This window comes from Monodon monoceros, unplaced genomic scaffold (genome assembly GCF_005190385.1).
Source record: "Monodon monoceros isolate NGI ecotype Baffin Bay Population unplaced genomic scaffold, NGI_Narwhal_1 Super_Scaffold_7, whole genome shotgun sequence".
Lineage (NCBI taxonomy): Eukaryota > Metazoa > Chordata > Mammalia > Artiodactyla > Monodontidae > Monodon > Monodon monoceros.
In genome coordinates, this window is record NW_021703784.1 from 14,626,930 (window position 1) to 14,652,477 (window position 25,548).

A 25,548-nucleotide genomic window follows, 5' to 3' on the forward strand; every position below is an offset into this window, starting at 1 on the left:
CCCCTCCCTCTCCCCTCTCCCCTCTCTCATTGCCTCAGAGCAATGCCCCTCCCTCCCCACTACTACCACCAACACTTTACACCCCACACTGGACTAAGCGCCTTCTCCGCTTGAGCCACTGCTCTTTCTCCTGGTGGCCCAAAGCCAGGCTGCTCAAGATGGAGACCGAATGCAAATTGCACACAGCAAAATGCTTTGCTGGCGCCTGGGGCCTCTCCCTTGTTTTTGGCTCCCATGAAAGGGAGGAAGAGGGACTGGGGCTCTGAGAAGCTGAAGCTTTACTGCCTCCCAGCGCCCACTGTACCACCCCCTCTGTTGACACTGGGTCCTCCAGAGGGGGAGAGCAGGGGTGGGGCTGGGACTGCAGGCCCAGAAGGGCCTGGTTCCCTCCAGGACAGGAAGCCTGGGCCAGTTCCATGCTCTGCAAAGGTACAGAGGCAGGTGGGAGCAGGGCGGAGCCTCTTCCCTGGAAGGCAGGGGTCCCGAGCCCCACGTCTGTCCCGGGGAAGCAGCCTGCACTGGCAGTAAGCACTTTCAGCCTTATCTCGGGAGGTGCCTTCAGTCTCCTGTCAGAGCCCCTCCTGCCGAACTCTGCCTTTGCACCTGCTTCCCAGGCCCCCACGCTCTTGACCTCCCATCTGTGACCCTTGACACGCACTAGAGTTTCCAGGGGACATTTTCATTTCCTTCAGCATCACCATGAAGGGCTCAGAAGTAATCCTCATGCCTGTTTTAAAAGATCCCTCATCCAGGGCTTCCCTGGTGGCGCAGTGGTTGAGAGTCCACCTGCCGATGCAGGGGACGTGGGTTCGTGCCCCGGTCCGGGAAGATCCCACATGCTGCGGAGCGGCTGGGCCTGTGAGCCATGGCCGCTGAGCCTGCGCATCCGGAGCCTGTGCTCTGCAATTGGAGAAGCCATAACAGTGAGAGGCCCGCGTACCGCAAAAAAAAAAAAAAAAAAAAAAAGATCCCTCATCCAAGGTCTAGTCCCTGCCTGGTCCTGTCTGGACTGGCCCCTCCCTGCATCCATCTCCAGGAAGGACAATGCTCCCCTTTTGCTGGGGAGATGCCAACGTGTCACCTCTTTATCTAGCGCTCTCTTCCCCACCAGACCAATTTAATCTGACAAAAATGGATCAGTACCACAGCTAAGAAGATGCAGATAAGCGGGCCATTAAGCTCTAGGTGGGTGTGGCTACAAAATGATGCCAGCCCTTCCCCAATGCACGCAAAGTCCTGCCGAACAAGCTGACTTCTCAAAGCACTTGACCTTCACTTGGAGGTGGAGGACATGACCACATCCATCTCTTTGGCTCTCGTGGGCGCGTGGGGTGTGTAGCTGCAGCCCCAGGCTGAGTGCCTACTCCCTGGGCCCTGGAGTCAGGTGGGGTCTCACACAGGGCATATTGATGGGATGTGCCTTTGTCTCTAGCTTTTCTCCGCATCCCCTCCACCTACTTCCTCTTAGACCCATTCGTAGGGCCAAGTTGGAGGGTGAAAGAAACTGGACAGGACTTAGATTGATGACTATGAGCCTGGAAAGGAAAAAGTCTGGTCCTCTCTCACCTCCTAGTCTCCAGCCTCCCTCCCTCTCTCTCTCCCTCCCTCTCTCTCTCTCTCTCTCTCTCTCTCTCTCTCTCTCTCCCCCCCCTCTCCCCCCACCTCCCTCCCTCCCTCTTTCTCTCTCTCTCTCTTTGCTCTATAAACGGAAACAAATTCATCTTTCTAAAGCACTCCTCCCGTCCTACATACATGCCACCATCCAGAAACCTTCAGATGAGCCCAGACTCCTTGCCCTGGCATTCAAAGCCTCTGCCATCCAGCCCTCCCCTCTCAACCACCTGGACCTCCTGTAGCCCCCAATTTACCCCTCAGCTCCGGCCACAGGTTTTACTGTCTGTAAATATCCCACAGGGGGACTTCCCTGGTGGTCCAGTGGTAAAGAATCTGCCTTCCAATGCAGGGGATGCAGGTTTGATCCCTGGTCGGGGAACTAAGATCCCACATGCTGTGGGGCAACTAAGCCCACGTGCCACAATTACTGAGCTCGTGCTCCTCAAGTAGAGAGCCCTCATGCTGCAACTAAGACCTGACGCAGCCAAAAAATTAAATTTAACAAATAAAAAAAAATTTTTTTATTATCCCACAGGGACTGAGGATGGTCCCTCTCCCCCCTCTTCCTTCAGGGTCACTGAGCACTTGCTGTGTGCCAGGCCTCGTGCTTATCACTTATAACCATTTGTCTCACATAATTCTCATGACATGTCTCTGAGATTGGTAACACAATGACCTTCTTTTGCTAATGTGGAAATGGGCACAAAGGAATTGGAAACTGGCCCTAAGTGACATCAGTAAGTGACAGAGCCAGGTCTTGGCCCTAGACTGCAGTCTCCTCTCTCTCTCTCCTGCAGACCCCACCCCCCTCCCCCTCCTCCTCATCTGTCAGGCACCAGGACTCCTGCAAAAGCTCATACCGTCTTCCTGCTGCCACCCCTCCCGGTTCCCCGCCATCCTCCACACTTTGCCGGAGAGCTTTTCATGAATCAGAGTTGATCACAGTGGTTAAGCTGACAGGTGTGCAGCGCTGACTCTGTGCCTGGCTCCTGAACCCCCAACGTGACACTTTCTCCTCAGCAGCCCCTCCGTGCAGAGCCTACAAGGCAAGCTCTTGACACTGTAGCCCCATCATGTCATTGCCTCCCAAGACCTTGCTTCCCAGAGGCTCCCTGCGCTGTCATGCCTTACGCCTTCACCCCTACACCGGGAGGCAGACACCGCCATTCCAGGAGGAGTCCTTCCGGCCCCAGCTCAACGGTGACCTCCCCTGTGACAGAGCAGTCACTTGGTCCTCTGGGCTTCCCCGGCACCTCAGGCCACGCCTCTCAGGGAACTGCTTCTGGGTCTGAATCCTTCTCCTCCAACTGTGACCCCTGGGAGTCAGAAGAGTTCTGGTCCACCCATCATTACCCAGCACCTGCCACATAGCACCGGGCGTCCAGACCCGAACAGATCTTGACCTTCTAGGAGCTTGCTGTCTAGAGGGAAGAGAACATGAACACAGCCACTCTCGAGAAAAGTGGTAAATACCATGAGAGAGTTGGGTGTGGGGTGCTAGGGCAGTCCTGACAAAGGGTAACTCACCCATCCAGGACAATGCCCAACCTGAATGCAGGAGGCCATGGAAGAAGCTTTTGGAACAATCAAGGAGGTTGCTCAGAAGGAAGGGCTTGCAGAGGGCCTGGCGTGCACAAAGGCACAGAGCCTGGCATTTCCAGGAGATACAAGGTTCCATCGTGTCAGAGATGTTTGAGCAGGAAGATAGTAATACAAGAGGCAGGAGGGGTGGAAACAGCCAGAGGTGATGAGCTTTAGAAACTGTCTCCATTAGGATGGTGTTTGGCTGCATGTAACAAAAAGGCAATGGCTTAGCCAAATTGGAGAGTAGTTTTTCTCGTATAATGGAGTCTGGGTACAGGTAGCTTAGGGCTGGCCCAGTTGCTAAGAAACTAAACTCCTTTTCCCTTCCCGCTCTGCCATCCTCATGACTGCAAGACAGCCTCTGTGCTTCTGAGCCACATATCCATCTTTTAAGCAGGAAAAAAGGAGGAAGGACAATGGTTAAAAGGTTTGTGCCAGTAGAACCTGCCCTTTTGTTATTATTTTTAGTTATGTTAGAATACAGAGAACATAAAACTTGCAGTCTTAACCATTTTTAAGTGTATGGTGCAGTGGCATTAAGTATATTCGCATTGTTTTGCATCCATCTCTAAACAGTAATGTTTAAGTTCAGTTTCATTTTGCAAAACTGAAACTGTACCCATTAAGCAACAACTCCCCATTTTCCCCTGCCCCCCGCAAACCCCTGGCAACCAGCATCCTAATTTCTATCTCTATGAAGTTGGCTATGCGAGGTTCCTTATATAAGTAGAATGATACACTTTTTGTCCTTTCGTGCTTGGCTTACTTCACTTAACATAGTGTCCTCAAGGTTCATCCGTGTTGTAGCACGTGTCAGAATTCCTTTTATTTTTAAGGCTGAGTAATATTCCATTGTATTTACAGACCACATTCTGTTCATCCATTTGTCTATGGGTGGACACTGGGGTTGCTTCACTTTTGGGTTATTGTGCGTCATAATGCTGTGAACATGAGTGTACAAATATCTTTCAGAGTCCCTGCTTTCAGTTCTTTGGGGGATGTACGTAGAGGTGGGATTGCTTGATCGCATGGTAGTTCTATTTTTAATCTTTTGAGGAGCCACCATACTGTTTTCCATAGTGCTGCATTATGTTACATTCCCTCCAGCAGTGCACAAGGGTCCAGCTTTTCCTCACCCTCACCAACATTTGCTGAGGGGCTTGGATTTGACCTTGAACTTGACCTCTAAAAGATTTTAAGCATCTTTGTATCTGGCCCTAATTTATCACAGCACCAGATATACAGCAAGTGCTCCATAAATGTCTGTTTAATGTTTCCCTGACTTCTTCCCTGACTTCCTTCTCCACACCCCACATATCCTTTAGGACCCACCGCGAGTCCTAAGTCCTCCGGGAAGCCCTCCCTCATGGTGCCGGCCCAGGGTCTTTGCCTTTGTTACTCATCCACAGGACTTTTTGTCTGGCCCTTCACACTGTGCCCTTGGGTATTTGTGGGGGTGAGGGAGGCACCCTGACTTGAATTCTTCTCATTGCTCCTTGGATCTGACTCCTCTGCCCCACCTGGATGCCAAGCTTCTTGATGATGAGGACTCTGTCCTTGACCTCACTCTTTCCCCAAGCCAGCCTGGGAGAATATTGAGTGCAACGTGGGCCCTTAATAAACAGATATTAAGTTTGTGCCAATTGAAGTCCCTTGTGATTGCCTAGTCAAAGACAAGCCCATGGAGTGATCTTCCGGCAGCAGAAATGACCCTGGATTTGAAACTAACGGTTCAAGCCTGGCTTCCCACTTCCACCTCGTTATGTCCAGCAAGACACTTAACTTACTACCTTAACTTCAAAATGGCCCCAAACATCACTTCTGTGTATGTAAAATGTTCGCAGATTACAAGGTCCTCTTGCCTACACCGTCCTTTTTAATCCTGACAAGGACCCTGTGAAGTAGGTAGGGCAAGATTTATTTAATCTCTGTTTTTAAGATGAGAAAATGATTGCTCAGAGAGGTTAAGTGGTTTGCCCAAAATACCAAGCTGGGAAGTGCCAGAAAGGGCCCTCTAACTTCCTAGGCCCTGTAATCCCATCCCCGCCCCCCTCCCAGGGGGCGGGGCCACAAGGAGAAGTGAGACGCCGCCGGCAGGAACGTGCTTAGCAGACCCATGGTGTGCTTTGCTTTGTCAGCATCTACACAGATGGGGATGGTCCTCTTTGACCCATGGGAGATGGGACGAGATGGAGATATGGTCAAAGAAAGAAGTTTGAGAGCCTGCTTTTCTCTGGTCACCTGTGGGTTCAGACAACTGGCGGGACAGGGAGGGTGTTCCCAGCAGCTCAGCAGGGACTTAGCCATCAGGGAGGGGTTTTGCCACTGGCCTCTAGGGCAGGGACAGGTGGGGAGTCCTCTTCCCCCAGACGCCTGCCACTCACATGCCTACTTCACGGAAACCTGCAGTCTCTGTAACCACGGCTCCCCTACCTCTCTCCTTCCTTCTCCAGGGCTAAGCCCCCATCACACGCTCCCCCTACCTCCTCTTCCCCCTCTTGTTCTCTCCTTTCAAAAGCATAATGAGTTTGATAAGAAATTGTCTTGTTAACAGGATTAGCCACGGAAATCTCTTGTCCCCTCCCATTCATTCTGTAATGCTCCCGTCTCATGTTCTGTAATTTTCTGCTGGTATCAGGAGCTCCGGACCACCTCAGGGATATTAATTCCTATTTGTTCTTTGATCCCGTGACTGCTGATGTGCCAGGACACCCCACACAGCCGCTGGGCCACAGAGGCCTTGTGGGGAAATTACCCCGAGGCCCTCACTGGCTGTCTCCCTCCAGAGTCAGCCGCTTTCTGATTTTCTGCCGCTGTTACCCACCCCCTCCCACCCCCACTCCTACCTGCCTCAGCTGCCAGTTCTGGGGCAGCAACTACCTCGAACTTATGGGCCAAGGAGGCAGATCTGATGTTGGAGCTTACCTGGCAGAAGAATGGTAGATGAATGCCCCCCCCCACATCTACTCCTTTCCTTCCCTTTCTACCCCTCCCCACATGCGCATCCCTCAGAAGACTCTAGAGAGGGAGAATGCAGAGGTAGTTTAGCACAGTGGATGAGAGTGTTGAACTTCCTGGGTCTGTGGCACAGACAACAACTTGGCCAACCCCTCTGAGCCTCAGTTTTCTCATCTGTACATTGGGGATGATCATGCTCATCTGTGGTAACGCACAGAGTATATAGTACCTGACACATAGTAGGAGCTCAATTCATGCTATTTTCCTACTCTGCTCTTTCGAGACAGGAGTTTACTGAGGGTGGGGTATACAGTTCTCGGGATTTACCAAGAAATTCTTGTTCAGCTTTGAGTTATATCCCCAAACTCTTTCCTTGTGCTGATTCCCTCTGATCTCTGCCCTCCCAAAGTTCTTTCTCTTTACATGTTTTTAGGGACTTATGCAGAGGAATCTTTATGGCCCCTTCAACCCAAAATATTAATTAAAAGAAAGCTCAGCATATAGGGTGAATCCCAAGAAGGGGTAGCAGGAGAAGAAAGGAATTGCCTGTCCTATGCCCCTAAACCACGGTCAAGAACAGAGCAGAGAGGCATCCTGAGAAAGAGATCAAGTCCAGAATAGTCTTGACCAAGGGCAAGAGGGTCACGCTGGACAGAAACCCAGTCTCTGGATCAGTAGGAAATTTACAGGAAGAGACAGACACCCAGGGAGTGGAGCCTGGGGGAGGAAACCTACCCCCGGGGTAGGTAGGAAATTGCCCGAGTGGAAAGAGGGGAGACCGGAGCTAAATCTAGGTTAATTTGGAAACAGTTTGTGATCGATTGCACAGAAAGTGCCGGAGAGTGAGAGGTGGGAAATTGCACCTGTCTGGTGAATGAGCTCAGAATTCCAAGCGTGTGGGGAAGCTGGGGAGCTGGCGCCAATCTGGGCAAGGGGGAGGTGGCAGCGTGTGCCCAGGGAGCTGGTAGGGCCAGAGCTGTGCTGAGAGGACGTGGGCTGTAGCCGGGGCCAGCGTCACGCTCGGAACACATACACGCAAGGACACAGCCCTCACTGTGTGCCTGGCCAAGGGGGAAGCGTGTACCTACGTTTCTTGTTTCTCGTTTAATGTCATACCTCCCTGAAAGATGGCCATTGTCAACGGCTAATGTTAATTACAGACCTTGGGCTTCCAGGCCAGGCCCATGGAAATCCTTTGTGGGGATTTGCGGCCTCTGTCCTCGAGCAGCTGTGGAGTCACGCAACCTGGACACCAATCCCAATTATGTTGTTTTCTAGCAGTGTGACTTGGGCAAGTTTCTGCAACTCCACGAGCCCGCTTTCCTCATCTGTAAGATGGGGATGATATTGCTGCTCTCAGGATTAAACTGAGGCCATGCACATGAAGTATGTAGCCCTCTGGCTGGCACATAATGGAGATCCGTAAATGAGAGATACATCCCTATCACCCTCCCCTTTTCATCCCGCATGCATTGCTGCCAAGGAAGACAAGCCACCCATGCATTTTTTAAATCAACAATACAAATAAGCATATGATGGAAGCCAGGTAAAGGGTACAGATATTACAGGTTTAGGGGAGGAAGAGATGACAGAGGGCTGGGTTGGGGAGGGGCGCCTCCCGGGAACATAGGATGTAATTAAGAGCCCAAAGGTGCTGAGATTGTACGGCTTTGGGGGAAAAAAATGAGTAGGCCAGTAGAGTTGGGGCAGAGCGCTTCTGTGTTCGCATCATTTCAATGAGACAAGACTTGCTTTGGGAGCTGATAAGACACAAATGTGGATGGGACTGTGACCATGTCTACCTTTCCTGATAAGTTCCCTGGCTGGCATCACTGGGGTGCCACCCAGTCATGTTGATTAGCCTGTAAATAAAAAAGGTAGATGTTCAAAAACAGCAGAATTGCCTCTGGAGCAATCTAGAACCACCAACACGAGTGGCCACTCCGAGCTCCCAAGTGGGTTGAAGTAGACGTTAGATGGAGCAATGAGAGCTATCGCTTATCGAACCATCGCTGTGCAGGCAGCAGCCAGGTGCTTTCATTCTTGCAACAACTCCAGCTCTGATTGGAACTATTATTAGAGGAGAGGAAATGAAATCGGGTTAGGTAAGTTGTGCAAGATCCCACAAAAGTCTGGCTGACTTCAGAGCCTAAGTACTTACCATGGAGGCAGAAAGGCTGAGGTTCATACACTCACTCCATTTATCATTCATTCATTCATTCATTCAACAAATATATTTTGAGCATCACCACTTGCAGGTGTTGTACACAAAACTGAGCCTGGAGCAGTGGACAGGGGGCAGCCCCTGCCCTCATGGAGGCCACGGTCTCACGAACATGCACTGGGCCAGGCCTGGGAGGCAGAGGTGGACGGACCTTCCAGCTGCTCTTGGCCCTCGGGGGCTCCGACCACTCATCATGGGAGCATCATCTCTGCAGCGTGTGGACCCTGGACCAGGCAGGCCTGGGGGTGGGAAAGTGGTGGATCTGGAGGCAAACGTAGGAAGGACGGAGGGATGGTCTCCCCTGCCATCTCAGCGCCATTAGAGCCACATCAGATGGCTTTGAGGGGCCATAGTGCCATGTCCCTTTTAGCCACACCCCCTTCTGGGACACTGTAAGACCAACTTTCTCATTCCCATTGTCACCAAACAGAGCCCCAAGGAAGGAATAGGACAAGAGGAGAAATGAGCTTCTGTGAGGCACCACCTCTGCCACAGATCATTGAGGCCTCTCAGTGACCCTGTGGGGTAGGTGTCAACAGCACCACCTTCTAGACGAGTGGTGGAGGCTCAGTGGGCTCCTCTCCAGGCCACGCAGCTACTAAGTGGCAGAGCGGCTCTCCCGGCTGCAGTCCGATGCTCTACTGGTCGTGTATTTGCAGTATCCTGGCCCACGGGTACTGGGGGTTCAGAAGAGTGACACGCACTGTCTTTAAGGAACCTGCAGTCTATTGGGGATATAAGAATGATCCCACAGAACAGGTGGGAGCAATCCAAATGGGAAACTTGAGGCCCTGTCTGCAGAGGGGGAGAGGGTCTGCACTAGCTGGACTCTCCAAGGAGACTTCTAGAAGAAGGAGGGTTTGAGAAGGGCCTCGCTGGGTGCAGGGGAGGTGGGAGGCAGTCCACGTGGGAAGGAACCGGTAGGAATGCCCATGGTACCAGGAAGTTATCATAGGAAAAGCATGGCTTTCGATTTTGGCAGCTCCGGCTTTGTGCTTTGGGGCAAATTGCTTTGAACTCTCTGATTCTCAGTTTCCTAGTCTATTAGAGGGGAAGGAAAAACCCTCAGCCTCAATAAACCTGCAGCAGAATGAAAGGAGGAGCTAAGGTATCTTATCGGGAAGTCCCCGGCACAATGCCTGGCTTCCATCCCGTTGTACTGAGCCTTTACCCCAGAGCGGGGGTGGGGGGGGGGGGGGCGACGGCCAGGACCCACCCTGCCCTGCCCTCAACAGGCTTACAGTCTAGGGACAATGTCAGGTCTTTAGTGACTCAGTACAGCTGTGGCAAGTATGCAGCGAAGAGGACAGGAGACAGAAGACTGGTGGGAGGGTCTTAGGGAGGAAGGGAGTGTGAGCTGAGCTCCGAGGGGTGGGTCAGTGGAAACTTTGGGAAAGAGGTGGCTAAGTGTCCGGAGTAGCAGCAAGGCTTGGAAAGAAGGCAGGAGCTGGGTACCGTGGAGGACAGAGGAAGGCTGGTGTGGCTGGAGTTGGGGCCAGGGCCAGACATGGAACTAAACAGGGCCAGTGGAAGGGTGGTGGGCTTTGGCTGCCCTGTTAAGGATTTTGGTCTTTATCTGAAGAAAAAGAGGAAGCTTACGAGATTGTTTTCAGTATGATCAGATGTCCATTTTAAGAGGATCTGGCTCTAGTGAGGGGAATAAATTAAATGAGACCACAATAGGTACGGACACCTAGTAGGTAGGCCTCTGATCCCTAGTAGGCTGTATATGGCACACACAGTATGCTGTGGGGACAGTCCGCTTCCGCAGGGAGTAAGGCCCTGGGGTCACAATGGATCTCCTACGCCTGATGCTTCAGAGCCACCCAGGGTAAAAGAAAACTCACAGCTACTCAGTGGCCCATGGGAGTTCGGGGTGCGGGTGGTCATTCAAGGGGAGGGACACAGGGGTGGGGGCCTTAAAGATGAGCGCTGGAGGGACGGTCACCATCCCTCCCCCTTCCCGAGGGCGGCAGCCTGGCTTTTGGGGTTCTGTCAAAGCAAGGCAGCCTTCCTGAATGGTAGTAACAGTTTTTTCTATGACACCATGAGCATCTGACACATGGCAAAGGAGCTATGAAGCTCCCCCAGAGGGTACCATAAAAGTGTGGGCGGGGGCTCCGGGGGGAAGGTTGGAGGCCGGGGAAGAAAGAGGCTTATTTCAGCACCCTGTTATTATGGCATCTTGTTTTCATAGTTTGTTCAACAAACCTCTCTCCCTCTCCCTCTCCTCCCCTCGCCTCTCTTTTTTTTCATCTTCCTCTCTCAGCAAATCCATTTAAATGCAATTCTATTCTTAAAGCGCCCCTCTCATGCATGTCTAATGAATGTCAGGGAAATGCTATTACAATGGGGCCGAGGAGGATCCGATCGGCGGTGTGTGTACAAGTCATTTGAAAGGAAGCCTGGGAGCGCTCCAGTTTTATTACAGCATAATTAGAAATAAAATCTTGTTGCAATAGGAGAATGAGAGATGTGTGCTAATCCTGTGGTGGAGGAAGATAGAGCTGTATTTAGAGAAAAGGACTCAGGGAGAGAGAGAAAACTAGCCATTGCCCCTCTGTCCCGCTCCACCAAGGCTCTCCTGCTGGCTCCCCTCCCCAAGACGCTCCATCCTCACACCCCCTGTGACCCCAGCTCCCTGGGGGCCACTCCAGAGACAGTGCTTGACCCGCCCCCCACCTTCTAGATCTCAGCTGCCCAGAGTGGTCAGTCGGCAAGGTCCTGGTGAGCTGAGCCTGGTGCCTCCCTGGAAATTTACACTCTCTCACCTATAAGAGGCCAGTTGTGGGCAGTTGGGAGGCGGTGGGAAAGGTTGGCTTGGAGGCTGAGACTCAGATCAAGTTCAGAGTGCCCACCTTACAAGAGATATACATTCATTTATTCATTCGATCATTCAGTCATTCAACAGCCACTAACCACTGCCTAACTGTGCCAGGTACTGTGCTGGGTGCATTCATTAACTTCTTTCATTCTCATAGGAAACAGGTTCAGAGTCTCATCCAGCATATTCCAGCTCGAGAGGGGAACATAGTTCAAACCCCACTTCTGACTCAAGACGGGCTTTTTCTACTCCATCATGCTATCAGCTTGCTGGGTCCTCCTGAGACACCTGTCTTCCCAGTAACCCCATCTCCTGTAGAGCCCCAAAGGCAGAGATAAAGATGGGGGATCTGGCTAATCCCTCCTACGGGGCAGAAATGGGCATTGCTCCCTAGTTCTGTGTCTTCTTCTCTGACCGCTCACCCTCTTATCTCAGAGGTGGCAGTGGTGCTGCTCCCCCAGGCCCCTGGGGACACACGCATTGTGCCACCCACTCGGAGCCTGTCACGCTAATCCCCTGCCCAGCCTGACATCAGGCTTTGAAGATGAATGTGGGACCATGGTGTCTTCCTTGGAGCCCCTGTGCCAGAAAGCAGGTGGTGGACCTGTCACCTGCCACAAGGAGGTTGTTAACTTGTGACCCCCTGTCAAGCTCTGGCTGCCTTCCCCTCCCTCTTCCAGCCAGCCGGGGCAGGGCAGGGTTTGTGGCTCTGCATGCCCCGTACAAGCTCTCATAGCAAAGGTCCCACCTCCCATCCATCCAGACTCCCTATGACCCAGATGTGTTCGCTCTGCCTGAATTCAGTTCCGTGGGGAAGAGCAGTGGGCCCGGAGACAGGAGGCCTCTCCCGACAGCTCCACTCTGACCCAGACTGGCTGCATGACCCTCTGTTTCCTCGAGTGTCCCATGCAGCGGTGTATCAGATTGAATGATTGATGGCGAGTGTGGACGAGGCCCTATCTGTGATCAAAGGCCCATTCCCCGCACCGGTGCCCTGCCCACCTCGTCCCTCCCTCTGCTCTTGGTACCCGTGGGGGGGGCGGGGTCCTCGGGATCAGTGTCTCCCCACCCTCACGCTCTCACTCTCTGAACCCCACCTCTGTGGTCCGCCCGGTGACCTTCAGGGCCAGCTTGCCACTGTCCTCCTCCCCATTCCTACCCTACAGTCCTCACCCCAGTGTCTTACGGAGCAGGACCTGACTCCAGAATCTTAACACTGGAAGGGTCCTCAGGCAACAGCATGGCAGGAGGAGGAGGAGATTCATTTTCTAGGGCTTCCATAACAAAGTACCAGAGCAGGTGGCTTAAACAACAGAAATGTGTTTCTCATAGTTCTGGATGCTGGAAGTCTAAGATCAAGGTTTAGTTTCTGCTGGGCCTTCTCTCCTTGGCTTGTAGGTGGCCGCCCTCTCACTGTGTCCTCACGTGGTCTTCCCTCTGTGCCTGTGTATCCCTGGTGTCTCTCCTTCTTATAAGAATTGTCATATTGGATTAGGGCCTCACCCTTATGACCTCATTTAACCTTAATTACCTCTTTAAAGGCTCAATCTCCCAATACAGTCCCACTGGGGGTTAAGGCTTCAACATATGAATTTTGTGGGGACACAAATCAGTCCACAACAGGGAGGATCTAGGGCTTAAAGCCAGCCAGACCAGAGCTGGGACTTGACTTCAAATTCCAGACTCACATGTCACTATGCTGCAACTCTCTCTCCGGGGCCTCGGTGGAGGGCTTGCAATCCTGGGGGTCCAGAGTCCAGGGAGAGCAGAGGAGGCAGAACAGGGCCTTGGCTTCCCTTGGGCTTTTCAAACCCAGGCTAGCAGGTTCCCCCAGGGCCCTCACCCTCAGCAGGAATAACAAAGGTGTGAGAGGAGGGTGCTCTGCAGAGTCAGCCTCAAGTAGCTCCCGGTAGGCTGCCCTGGTGTTGGCGCCCAGGCAGGGCTAATCCTGCCAGCCCAGAGGTGTTGATCATCCCCACCTACCCTGCCGCTGGGAGGAGACAGCAGCCCTGCCACTGGGGTGAGTTATCTCATTAGTCCATGCACCACCCACAGCCTCCAAGCAGCAGCGTGACCACATTGTTTTGATAAATCTCTATGGGATAGAGCAGTAACTGGTAACCTTACTGACTGCAATTTCTCTCTGGGAATTGGGAGGCCCCAGGGGGCCAAGTGAGGCATCCTGAAGCCACCCCAGGAAACTTAGGGCTGTGACAGATTAAGCATCTCTTCTCTCGCAAGAGAGACCGGATGCTTTTTCTGACCCCAGCCAAAGCCTGGTCTCACGGCAAAGCTCCGTCCATTCCTCCGCACCTCCCCTCCCCCACTCCATACCTCCCACTGCCTCCTGGGACCTTCCTTGCAGGGGCGAAGGAGGCGGGCAGAGCAGAAACCCCCATCCCTAGCCTCTGGTTTTCCTGCTTCAGGAAGGCATCTGATTCCCAGAGCCAAGAATCATCTCTACTGCCAGGATTCATCCATTCAACAGAACACCTACACAAATATCTATACCCCGTGTATGTGTTACGGACACATACTCCCTGTGTTTTTACACACTTCACATTACGGTAATAACCCCTCCTTACACGTGTAGAGCGCAGTATGTGTCACAACGCCCTTTCATGGTCATCATCATGTGGGCACCACAAACGAACCCTGTGAGCCATGGAAACCAGGGGTTATTATCCCCAGTGTTGGGATGAGAGAACAGAAGCCCAGAAAGGTTAAGGGATTTTCCTAAATCTACCCAGTTGGTAGGTGGTGGGTCTCAAATCTCCCGTTTCTGACTCCAAATACAGTGCTCCCTACAGCACCCCTTGGAGCATATGCCCCACCACCCAAGCCGCCAACCCCTTCTGTGTCCCCTGTGGTGCCCCATAGGCCCATGCACGGCTCCCCAGCAGTGTGCATGCCAGCACGTGCACTTCGTTCCCTCACAGACACGTGCAGTCCCCTGCCCATGAGCCCGCCCTCCTGCTAACACATAGCACCCGGAGCCAGCAGAGTTTCTTCATTCCCTGAGTCCTCCCAAAACGGATGACCACCTAATAGCCCTGACCTGTTGCTTCACTGCACACCGGCCTCCTGATGGATATCGTTCATCCATCCTTTCAGTCAATAACTGTATGCTGGTCGCACCTCGCCCTCTCTGCTCGCCCACCACTCCTGCCCTGACTAGTGAGAAGGAATCCTCTTCCAGAAGAAGCAAGGGGCCCGGCCACTACCCAGGAGGGATGGAGAAGTCTGCCCCGCAGGGAAGGGGTGAGCCAGAGCTCCTCCAAACCGCAGCACCCGCTGTCCTGGCAGCTGGGTTTGGGGAAAACAGCTCTCGATTTGTGTTCAGGAGACCCAGGTGGGAGTACCGTCTCTTCCACTTACCGGACGAGTCTCTGCCCAAGCCAGCGTCCTCGTCCGTGAAACAGGAAGAGCAGCACACGCTTCCTAGGCCGGTGATGACACTTAGGAGAGGGATGTACATCAAGGGAAAGTGCCAAGCCCAGAGCCTGGCACACAGGCACCCACTGATTCATGCCCCTTGGGGCGTCCTTCCTGCTGAGTTTGTAAAACAACTGAAGACAAGTCACCGGCTAATCCTGGATCCCTCTCCCAACCCGGGTGGACGCTGCCCGGGAGGGGTCCCCAAGGGCGCTGGAGACGGGAAGTTCACAGCTGCAGGTCCCTGGACAGAGGTCTCCTTTCTCAAAGGCCCCAGGTCTGGAAACCTCTAAGACCCAGGGGACTGGGCTCACCTCCAGACAGGCAGAGGCAGAGCCACTCAGGGAAGCTCAGTTCTCCAACTTCCCTGTCCGCAGAGGGGCAGGGTGCCATGCTGCCGCCACTGCCCTACTGCATTACCTCTGGTCTGAATGTTGGCCCCTGGGACTCTCATGTGGTTCCATCCCGGAACCAGTGGGCTCTGTCGTTAGTAATTTCTCCTCCGAGCGAGGGTAGCATTTCTGCTCCAATCACCTAAGGAAGAGGCAGGTCTTGGTCAGGGAAGGACAGTGGGAGGCCAGCCTCAGGCTGGCTGGAGATGGAGTGTCCGTGTCCCTCCTTCTCCCTGGGCCCTGCTGCCCTGGGTCTCTTCGTGTTTCACGAGCTCCTGGGCAGCGTGAGGTCATCCCCTGCTGCGGGCCTCTCCCTTAAGATGAGTCAGCCAGAGTGTACGCTCCAGATTGCCCAGCTTGTGTCACCATCTGTTGATTTCCCTTTTGTTAGCTCCAAACCATCAGTCTGGTTTTGACATGCCCGCCTGTAGCTGGGGAACCGAGACAAGGACCAAAGTGGCCTAACCGGGGAGCAGAGGCCCAAACCTTGGCAGCGGGGGCTAGAGGGGGAAGAGACCCCAGGGTGCGGGAGACCTCAGGACAGGACTCCAGGCTAGAGATCCAGCTGTCTCAGCTCATTGGAAGCGCCCCTTTACTGTAGGATTCATTCAGTCGACACATGTTCACTGAGCATCTACTGTGTGCCAGCACGTTCTGGAGCTGGGATACTAAAATAACTCCTTCTCTCAACGAGAAGCGCCATGTGCTCTGAAGACACGAAGGCAGGGTAAGGAATTGGGCAGGGACGTGGCACTCAGCCTAATTTTGATAGAGACGTCAGGCAAGGCCTCTCCAAGGGGTTGGCATTTGAGCAGAGATCTGAACAGGGCCAGGGGTGAGTCAAGGAAAGAGCATTCCAGGCACAGAAGGAATAGTCACAGCAAAGGCCCTGGGATAGAAATGAGCACATGCACACTGATTTGAAAACCATTGTAGTAGGTGATCTTCCAGGGGTCTTGCTGCTCTGATTTCTTTAAGCTAGGAATTTATAACTTGCTGGGAGGGAAGGACCTTAAAGAGGATCAATTTATCTCCCTCACTTAATACTTAAATCTTCTATGCAATATCTCAGCCAAGTGCTTCTTCAGCCTCTACTGAATTGCCCCTGATGACAGGAAACTCACTACCTCACAAAGACACATTCCAATTCTTTATAATCTTGACCTTTAACATTTTAACTGTGGTAAAATACATATAATGTAAAATTTACAATCTTAACCATTTTAAGTGTTAAGTCCAGTAACGTTTCAGCTCAGTTTAGGTTCATTGTCATCTTGCAAAACTGAACCTCTAGACACATTAACAACTCCCCATTCTGCCGTCCCTCTAGCCCTTGGCAACCACCATTCTACTTTTTGTTTCTAAGAATTTCACAATTCTAAGTACCTCTTATAAGTGGAATCAATCACACAGTGTTTGTCCTTTTGTGTCTGGCTTATTTCACTTAGTATAATGTCCTCAAGGTTCATCCATGTTACAGCATGTGACAGAATTCTTTTCCTTTTTAAGGCTGAATAATATTCCATTGTATCTATATACCACGTTTTCTTTATCTATTCATCCATCAATAGACACTTGGGTTGCTTCCATCTCTTGGCTATTGTGAATAATGCTGCTATGACCATGGGTGAACAGACATCTTTTCGACAACCTGCTTTCAATTATTTTGGGTATATGCCCAGAAGTGGATTTGCTGGGTCATATGGTAATTCTATTTTTAATTTTTTGAGGAACTGCCATACTATTTAATCTTGACTTCTGAATGTTCAAAAGTAGTTATTTTTAAAAGTCTAATTGAATATAGTAGAAACAGTGATTAGCAGTGGCAAGAGGTTTGCCAGATGTACAAACACTCAGAAATGGGAGTGGGCTAATCTGGGAAGGCTTCCTGGAAGAGGTAAATTTAGAGCTGAGATCTGGCTTTTCTGAGTTGCACATGGGGATAAAACAAACTTAGAGTTGGGGACGTTTCTTTCATTCATTTATTCATTCATTTACTCATTCATTCATTCTAGAAATATTGATCAAGGGCCTGTTTTTGTGATAGGCACTGTTTTCACGCTGAGTGAAATGGGAAAACATTGAGGGGTTTTGAGCAAAGGAGCCACATGGTCTGACTTAGGTTTTGAAGCATCACTCTGGCTGCCTCCTAGGAATAGACAGAGGAGGGGCAGGGCCAGTTAGGAAGCTGCTGTCCCTGCTTCACTCAGTAATTCCCTTCCTTTGCTCTACAGGTTGAAGGGGGATCTATCCAGGGGATCTATCCAGGTCACACCTTCCAGCAAACCCTTCCTCCCCTCTCCTCTGCCCGGGACCCTCTCCCCACCAACTCACCCTCACACCTCCCTGAGGGCAGGGAGAGGGCCCCACCTTTGCAGAAGACAGATTTTTCTCTCCCAGCCCTCCGGGGCCACCAGGAGCCCCAAGGTTTCTGTCCATTACCTCTCCGGGACTCCTGCAGCTCTGGGGAGTCTCCAAGGCCCAACTCTCTGACCTCTTAGAAAAAGACAGAAAAGATGTTCTCGGCTCACTTAGCATGTGTGTGCAAGGCCTCTGAATTGCCAAGGAGGGCCTCCTTTACTTCCAAGCTACTGAGAGGAAGGGGGAGACTTTGCAGGGAGCCTGGCCACAGGGAGGGGTGGAGAGCCCCCCAGCGGTGTGCAGCCCACCGTCTCCCTGAGATGGAGCCACTTGTGATGACATTTAACCAGTGCCACCCACGTGCTGGAGACTTTCCCATGCAGTAACTCATCTTTCATCTAATTCTCCCAACAACTCTGTGACCTAAGTCCTAGTTATTATCTCCGTTTTCCTGAAGGAGAAATGGAACTCAGAGAAGTCTGGTGTGATCACAGAGACATCCATTTCCAGAGTGAAGGGGACTTAGTTTTTCTAATCCAGTTGTTCTCCACCCTGGCTTCACATTACATCACCCAAAAAGCTTTTGTAAAATACCAGGGACTTCCCTGATGGTGCAGTGGTTAAGAATCCGCCTGCCAATGCAGGGGACATGGGTTCGATTCCTAGTCCGGGAAGATCCCACATGCGGTGGAGCAACAAAGCCCGCGAGCCACAACTACTGAGCGCGTGCGCCTAGAGCCGGTGCTCTGCAACAAGAGAAGCCACTGCCATGAGAAGCCCGCGCACCGCAACAAAAGAGTAGCCCCCGCTCGCCACAACGACAGAAAGCCCACGCACAGCAACGAAGACCCAACGCAGCCAAAAATAAATAAATTTTAAAAAAATACCAATTTCCAGGGCACACACCCAGAGATTCTGAGTTTAATTTTAAAAACTTCTTAGGTGATTCTAATGTACAAACACAGTTAAAAACACATACCTCCTCCACCCCTTCCCTCTTTGTATGGGTGGGAAAACAGGGCCTGAGAGAGGACTGGACTTCCCTAGGGTCACCCTGTATCCGTTTCCCAAGGCTGCCTTAACAAATTACCGCAAACTGGTGGCTTAAAGCAACAGAGATTTACTGTGTCATAGTTCTGGAGGCCAGAAGTCCAAAGTCAAGGTGTGGGCAGGGCCCTGCTCCCTCTGCAGGCTCTAGGGGAGGATCCCGCCTTGCCTCTTGCCTGGCTTCTGGGGTCGCTGGCAATCCTTAACTTTTCTTTGCTTGTAGATACATTACTCCAATCTCCGCCTCCATCTTCGCATGGCCTCCTCCCTGTGCGTGTGCACCTGTGTCCAAATTTCCCTCTTCTTATAAGGACACCAGTCAGATTGGATTTAGGATCGACCCTAATCCAGTATGACCTCGTTTTAACCTGATTCTATTTGTATTCACAGGGTCTGGGAGGACATTAACTTGGGGGGACACTATTTAACCCAGTATATACCCCATCATTAGTGGCAGAGCTAGGGCTCCAACTCAGCCTCCTAAGTCCCAGTCCTGGGCTTGTCCCCCAGTGCTGGGTGGCTCGGCCCCTCTTCATCCTCCTCTTCTCACTAATGGCTTCCATCGAGCCCCCTCCCCACCCTTCACCAGCCCTCAACACTGAAGGCCAAAGCTTTCCTGGTGGAAGAACGTTCTCTTCTAACTGTGGAATCCCAGAGGGCGGATACCAAGTTCAAGACTTCTCCATGGAGCCCAGTTCAGTACCTAGGGATGCTCCACAAAGACTTGATAAATGGAGCCAAACTGAATTGAATGGATGACTGCTCCTTCGTGAGGAAGTGAGGACCCCATCAACAGAAGCAATCAGGCAGAGGCCAGCTGAGCGTGTGTCCCTATAAAAGTGCTCTTGTTCTAGGAGAGTCAGCCTAGCAGAGAGCTTTGGAAGAGCATAGGAAGTAGACTAATGGTCCAGGCTCTACCACTTATTAGTTGTGTGACTGTGAGTGGGTTATTTAACCTCTCTGTGCTTTGGTTAGTAACAACAATAATAACCATTTCAAAGGGGTGTGGGGATTAAATGAGATAATGTTCCTAAAGCCCTTGGCCTAACATGTAATGGATGCTCAATAAATATTTAGCTTTAAAAAAAAGGAGAGCTGTGCTCCAGATCACCAGGAAAAAGGATAGTGAAGCAGGCTGGAGTATTCGAGTAATAATAAAAACAAGAAAAGGATTCATTAACCATGCACAGCACTTCTCAGGTCGCAGGCGTGTTTCAGATGACACTGCAGACTTTGAGATGCACCAGTCAGGCAGCGCCAGTGGCAGAGTCTGCATTTAGACACAGTTCCATATCCTGGTCCTAGAGCCTAAAACAAAGTGATCCTCCATGGGCACACTGTTGGCATTTGGGGTAGAATAGTTGTTGTTACTCTAACCTGACCACTAAATGCCATTGGTACCCCCAAGTTATGGTGTCAACCAAAAATGCTCCCAGACGCGCATGTCCAAACGGCCTCGGGCTGGGGGCTGGACGTGGTGGTCCTGGCTGCCACTCTGTCCTCCTCTAGGTGGATGCAGCCTGCCCCGAGGAGGAGGAAACAAGATGTGGGATAATGGCTCCTCTACCCAGTCCAAGGATAGCTGGTCCCACTTGGGCTGCGGAGGATGGGCTGCCAGACTGTCAGGGCGCCCCGCTGGAGCCCTGGCCCTTCTGAACCCCCCACCAGCTATCTGTGCCTCCTCCGCTCTCCACACCGTATGCCTCTCACTCCACGGGCCCCCTTCTCCTTCCTTCCCCAGCAGGGATCATCTGATTCTCGTCAAACATGCAGAACTGATGTTGCACAAGCCCCCCCAGTGGGGATTAACATAATACCCCTGATTTCTCCTTCCCGTCTTGCTCGCTGCGCATCCCCCTGGCTGCGGCCGGCCTTTGTTTCAGGAGCGATACACTGTATCTGGAAATGTTACGGCAATTAAGTATGCACAAGAAGGGGGGAAGGGAGGGGGGAAATGAGGACAAGGAAGGATGTGAGACGTCAGGTGCAGCAGCTGCTCGTTGCTATAGAAACCCCAGCTCCCCACCACCAGCATGGCAGCGCCCCTCCCCAGCTTAAAATTCCTTAGGGCCAAGTGCGCCGTTGTCAGCGTCGTTCTGGCGACAACAGGGTCCTAGCCGTCCAGGCTGGAGCACCTGTGGGTTGCTAGGGTTGATTTTAGGGTCTTTCCTGTTTTTCCTTATCCCACTGCCGCCACCACCTCCAATCCTGATACTTCTGATTGGCAGCAACACCCTCCAGTAGTTCTGCATTCCAGTCCCAGTTACATAATAAATTACGGGAGAGCTTCCGCATTTGACTTTGGGATGTCACAACATGGAGACAAAACGGCACATGCAGAGTCTGGTGGGGGAGCCAGGCTTTCTCTGTGCTCCCCGTGGGTCTTCTGACTGCTGGCAGCAGGGCCTGGCTCCCTCCCGCTTCCTTTTCATCTTTTACCCACAGAGTCTACAAGGTGTGGTCTGCGTGTTGGAGGGGGCGGGGCAGGGGTCCACAAGCTCCAGGCAGGCTGCCAGCTGGCCAAGTGCTCATCTAGGGAGATCCCAACAGGATGCCACTCAGCAGGGATCCGTGTGAAGTCCTGGACCTGGGCCCACACGGCCAGGTGTCCAAGGATGGAGAGAAGGAAAGTGGCCTAGCCGCAGCTTGCAAACACACGACCAGAGCCTTTAGTTGCGGGCAGAGTATGAAGCAGTAGTATAATGGGTCTGCCTCCCCACCCCCACTCAATCTCCCCTAAAAAGTTAATGCAGCTTAGGCTGGAAGTTGGTAGCCCTGCTCTATTCCACCCTGGTCAGATAAGCTGACAGTTGGATCCCCACCACTTGGCAAAGTGCCTGCCACATAGCAGGTCTAGTCCTGTACAAAGATACATGAAAAGGAGATGGGAGGGAGGGAGGGAGACAAGGAGGGGAGGGTGGAGAGTGGGAGGGAGGGAGGGAAAATTCCGAGATTTGTAGATAAACCAAAGTTTATTAAGCGAGAGATCAATCAGATTGATGAAGTTATTTAAAACCATACTAAATAACGATTAAAAAATAAAATCCAAAGACTGCTTAGCCTGGTGAAAAGTCAAAGGGCATGATAGTTGCCTTCCAGTTTGCGAGGGAGTGTGTCAGTAACACAGGTTTAGGCTGGTTCTGTAAGGGTCCAACAAGTAGAAACCAGGACCCATGGAGCTCAGTGGTGAGCAAGGGAGAGCTTTCTCAAAGTCAGAGCTATCAATTTTGGAATGGGCCACTAAATAAGGTAGTGAGTTCCCCGGCCCTGGAGGTATTCAAATGAAGGCCAGAGAAGCTTTGTTAAAGATGTGGTCAAGCACATTCAGCTTTTCAACCCTGCAATTCTACAGCTTTCATTGTTGGAAAGTATCCTTTGGTGAGGTCCCTGTTTGCTGGTGCTGAGATCTTGGGCTTGTGCTTGGAGGGATGAGACACCACAGAATATTCCTAATAGGAGAATGAGCCAGTATCAGGGCTGTTGTCAGTGGTTGAGAGGGCTCACTCAGCACCCAGGTGGGAGGAAGCAGACCTCAAAATAATAGGATTTGAAGGACATGGGGCTACCCAAAATGTTTCCTTATGAAAGCCTGACAGTCCAATGTTAGCAGGTCCTTTGTATGAGGTCAGCATTACCCTCTCCCCTGCAGCTTTCTTGTAAGTCATTATTCACTGTCCTGATTCTGATGCCCCCTCTGGTGAAAATGGCAGCCTGAGGTCTGCTATGCCTTCCTGGGGAAGCAGCTGTGCCCCTAGAGAGCAGGCAGAGGGACCCTAGGTTAGCTTCTCGATCTCAGTCTAGCTGGGTCTTGGGTGGGAGACCATGAGCTTAGAGAGTCCCAAAGCCAGATGCAAGCCCCTCCCCAACCCTCAAGTCCACATTCTCCCCCTTTTAAAATCAGCCCTGACTAGCTCAAGTTCAGGGTTTGCCTTAGGACCTTGGACAAGAAAATCCACTCTACCTCGGAGTGTAGTCTTGTCTCGTAATCAGATAAATGGGTGAAACTACTCTGTCCTTTCTGCTTCGCGCTGTCACGGCAGTGAGACCGTGGAGGGCGCAGTGCTGGCACCTTTGCCTTGAACAAAATGGTATCAAAAACTGTATGATGAATTAGTATCGTAAATCTGTGTCTCCACGTCCCCACTCTTAGTATAGCTTATCCTCAATAATTGTTTCTTGGGTGAATAAATGATGAAAACTGAGAGAAAGGGATTTAGGCTTGTGTTTAGGCTCAGTGCAAAGGGAGAGCTGGGAGCCGGAAGGCCTGAGTTCTGATCCACTTACTGGCTGTGTGATTTTAAAATGGAGATGACACCTCAAACAATTGTAAGAACAAGCAAGCAATGAACATTAAAGCTTTGCAAACTCTTGCAAAGAGATGGGAAAGATGAGGACTGATATTCACTAAGAGAGCACTCACTGTGTGCCAGACACTTTATTATTTTTTAATAATAATAATAATAATACTCTAATAATAATAATACTCTATGAAGGATTATTTGCACTCTGTTGCACAGATAAGGCTCAGAGAGGTTAAGTAACTTTCCCAAGGTCACACAGCTAATAAGTAAAAGAGTCAGATTGGAACCCAGATCTTAGTCTGACTCCAAAGCCCAACATCTTCCTGTAAAAAGCTGAAGTATCTACATTTAAAGGAATAATCATTGCAATTTCTATTGATTTGCACATAGAAAATCCTCATTGGTTAGAGATGCTCTCCTGCCTTCAGCACTACCTCAGCTTCACCCCCTTGTTTTCCCCATCACCTCCCCTCCCCTGGGCAGCAGTCCTGGCCTAGGAGAAGGCCACCTGCAGGCCCAAGTTGCTTCTGGTAGTGTGCCCAGCCAGAGGAGTAATCGACTGTGTCCTGATTATGTCTCCAGAAAACAGGTTTTTTATTACTTACCACGGCGGGCTGTACATCTCTGACGTGCAGAAGGAGGACGCCCTCTCCACCTACCGCTGCATCACCAAGCACAAGTATAGCGGGGAGACCCGGCAGAGCAACGGGGCCCGCCTCTCCGTGACAGGTAGGCGAGAAGGCTGGGGAGGAAGGGCACCAGCCCACCCCCGGGACTGGGTGGGCATGTCGGCACCACTGATCAGGGAGTCTGCTGTGTGTTCAGGGGATTCAGAGAAGGAGATTAAAGAACACAGGTGCAGAAACCACTGGGGGAGACCTTGTCCAGTTTGGTTTTGGGTATCCTTCATATAAGGACCGTACAGTTAAATTCTTTTCAGGAGTCTATACCTGAGAAAGCTTAACTCTCCTGAAGAACTGTTATTTTACCATTTATCAAATAATGAGGGATATGGAACCTATCCTGTCGTTCCTTTTTTGCCTTTGCTGCCAGGAAGCTCATAGATACAATCTGCTATGCAAACATAGTAATGATTCAATGGGATTGGATTGGATTAGGGAGATTTTGTATTTCCTTGTGTCCCCAAGAATTTTTTAGGATTCTATTCTATCTATTTTTGAATACATGTATGTCTTTTGTTATAGCCCACCTCACAACATTTGAAAGTAGGCAAACAAAAGGTTAAAAAAATAAATCTCTAAATTAAATAAGGATTTTTATTCTGGAGTGATTATAGCTCCTTATGGAAGGATGAAAGCTAATATTTACTGAATCCCTCTGTGTGCCAGAAATTTCACTTATGTGCTGTATCTTAGGCACTATACTAGCCTGGTGAGGTGTGCACTGCTCTCCTTATTTCTACAGGTGAGAAAACCAGAACTTAGGGAAGCCAAGCAACTTGCCCCAACTGTTTAACCAGTGGGAGGCACAGCCAGAATTCACACTGAGCCCCCTGACCCCAGCATCCTCCAGCTGCACACCCTCATGGAAGGGGCTAATCAAATACCACACACGTGCCCCAGTCACAGAAGAAAGAAGGGCACTTGGCGCTCTTCAAGGAAGGCTTTCCGGAATAACACTGCGGACAGTGATCCACAGACATCATGACCTATGCAACGCACGCTGGTATTTCCTACCACGTGCATCGCGATGCACTCTGATATTTTCTATTCTATTCTATCCCATCTCAATTTATCTAAATGCTGGACGCAACTCACCAAATGGATTTCATAACTTCCTAATAGTTTGTGACCTGCAATTTGAAAATCTCTGCTCTTGTGGAGGTGGGATCAGAGTGGCTTTTGGAAGGGAGATGAACTGATAGTCAGAGCACCTGGGTTTGGGGACTAGCCCCCCCCCCCCCACCAAATCATGCAATGTCTCTGGATCTCTGAAAAAGGAGCTAGATTAGGTGACAGCTCAGATTCTGTCTACCTCTGACATTCTGTGGTTTGGCGAGGACTACCCTGACCAGCAGGTGACTCTATCCAGGACCCCCTCTTATTTGCCTGGTGCATTTGGGGGCAAGAGCGGAAAAGCGGAAGCCAGGAGAGCGAGGATCGGGCTCTCTGATTCCCCCTTGTGTCTCCAGAGCCTGGCCCTGTGCCTGACACATAGTAGGTGCTAGGTAAATATTTGTGGAATTAATCAGTGCCAAGGGAAACTGCGCTGTCACGTGGGGGAGGAGATGGGGCTGTGCTGTGTGGCCCCATCTTTGTGGTTAGACCTTGCCATCTGCAGCCCAATTCCCAAACGTGTCAGTGGTTACCTTCCAGATTATAGGGACTTGTTTGTGTAGTGTTTTGCATCTCATTTGCATGCCTTTCATACGCTGTGGGAAAGGCACAGAAATCCTCCCTCCTGCAGGCCTGCTCCTTTCCCCTGCACGAATATTTAGCCCCTTCATCCTACTAATCTTACTTCCACTCTTGTCCCTCAAAAAAGGCACCCTTTAAACTGGAGGATATGCCAATCCTTCTCCTTCTGCTCTCATTGCCCACCAGCTGGGGATGGCGGGTGGGGATGCGGAGAATGGGAGATGCTACCAGAGACTCGGAGATGAAGCCCAAATAGAGAAACGGAGAAGCAAAGACAGGGAGGCAGCCAGACGACAAAAGGGGAGAGGCATGGGCACAGAGAGAGAAAAACATAGGGCAGAGAAAAACAGAAACCTAACAGAGAGACAAGGATAGACAAGATGACTGCGACAGGGTGGAAGACGTTAGGAGCGGAGGGGAAGGGGCCCCA

General features: G+C 51.3%; 1 protein-coding gene across 1 annotated transcript in view; it reads left to right on the forward strand.

The window, feature by feature from the left end:
• The window catches only part of DSCAML1 (DS cell adhesion molecule like 1), a 342,693-nt gene that overhangs the window by 217,760 nt on the left and 99,385 nt on the right, over positions 1-25,548 (forward strand). The window contains exon 4 of the mRNA XM_029209546.1: positions 23,323-23,469. Coding sequence (XP_029065379.1) covers positions 23,323-23,469 — 147 coding nt within the window. The remainder of the gene's footprint in view (positions 1-23,322; positions 23,470-25,548) is intronic.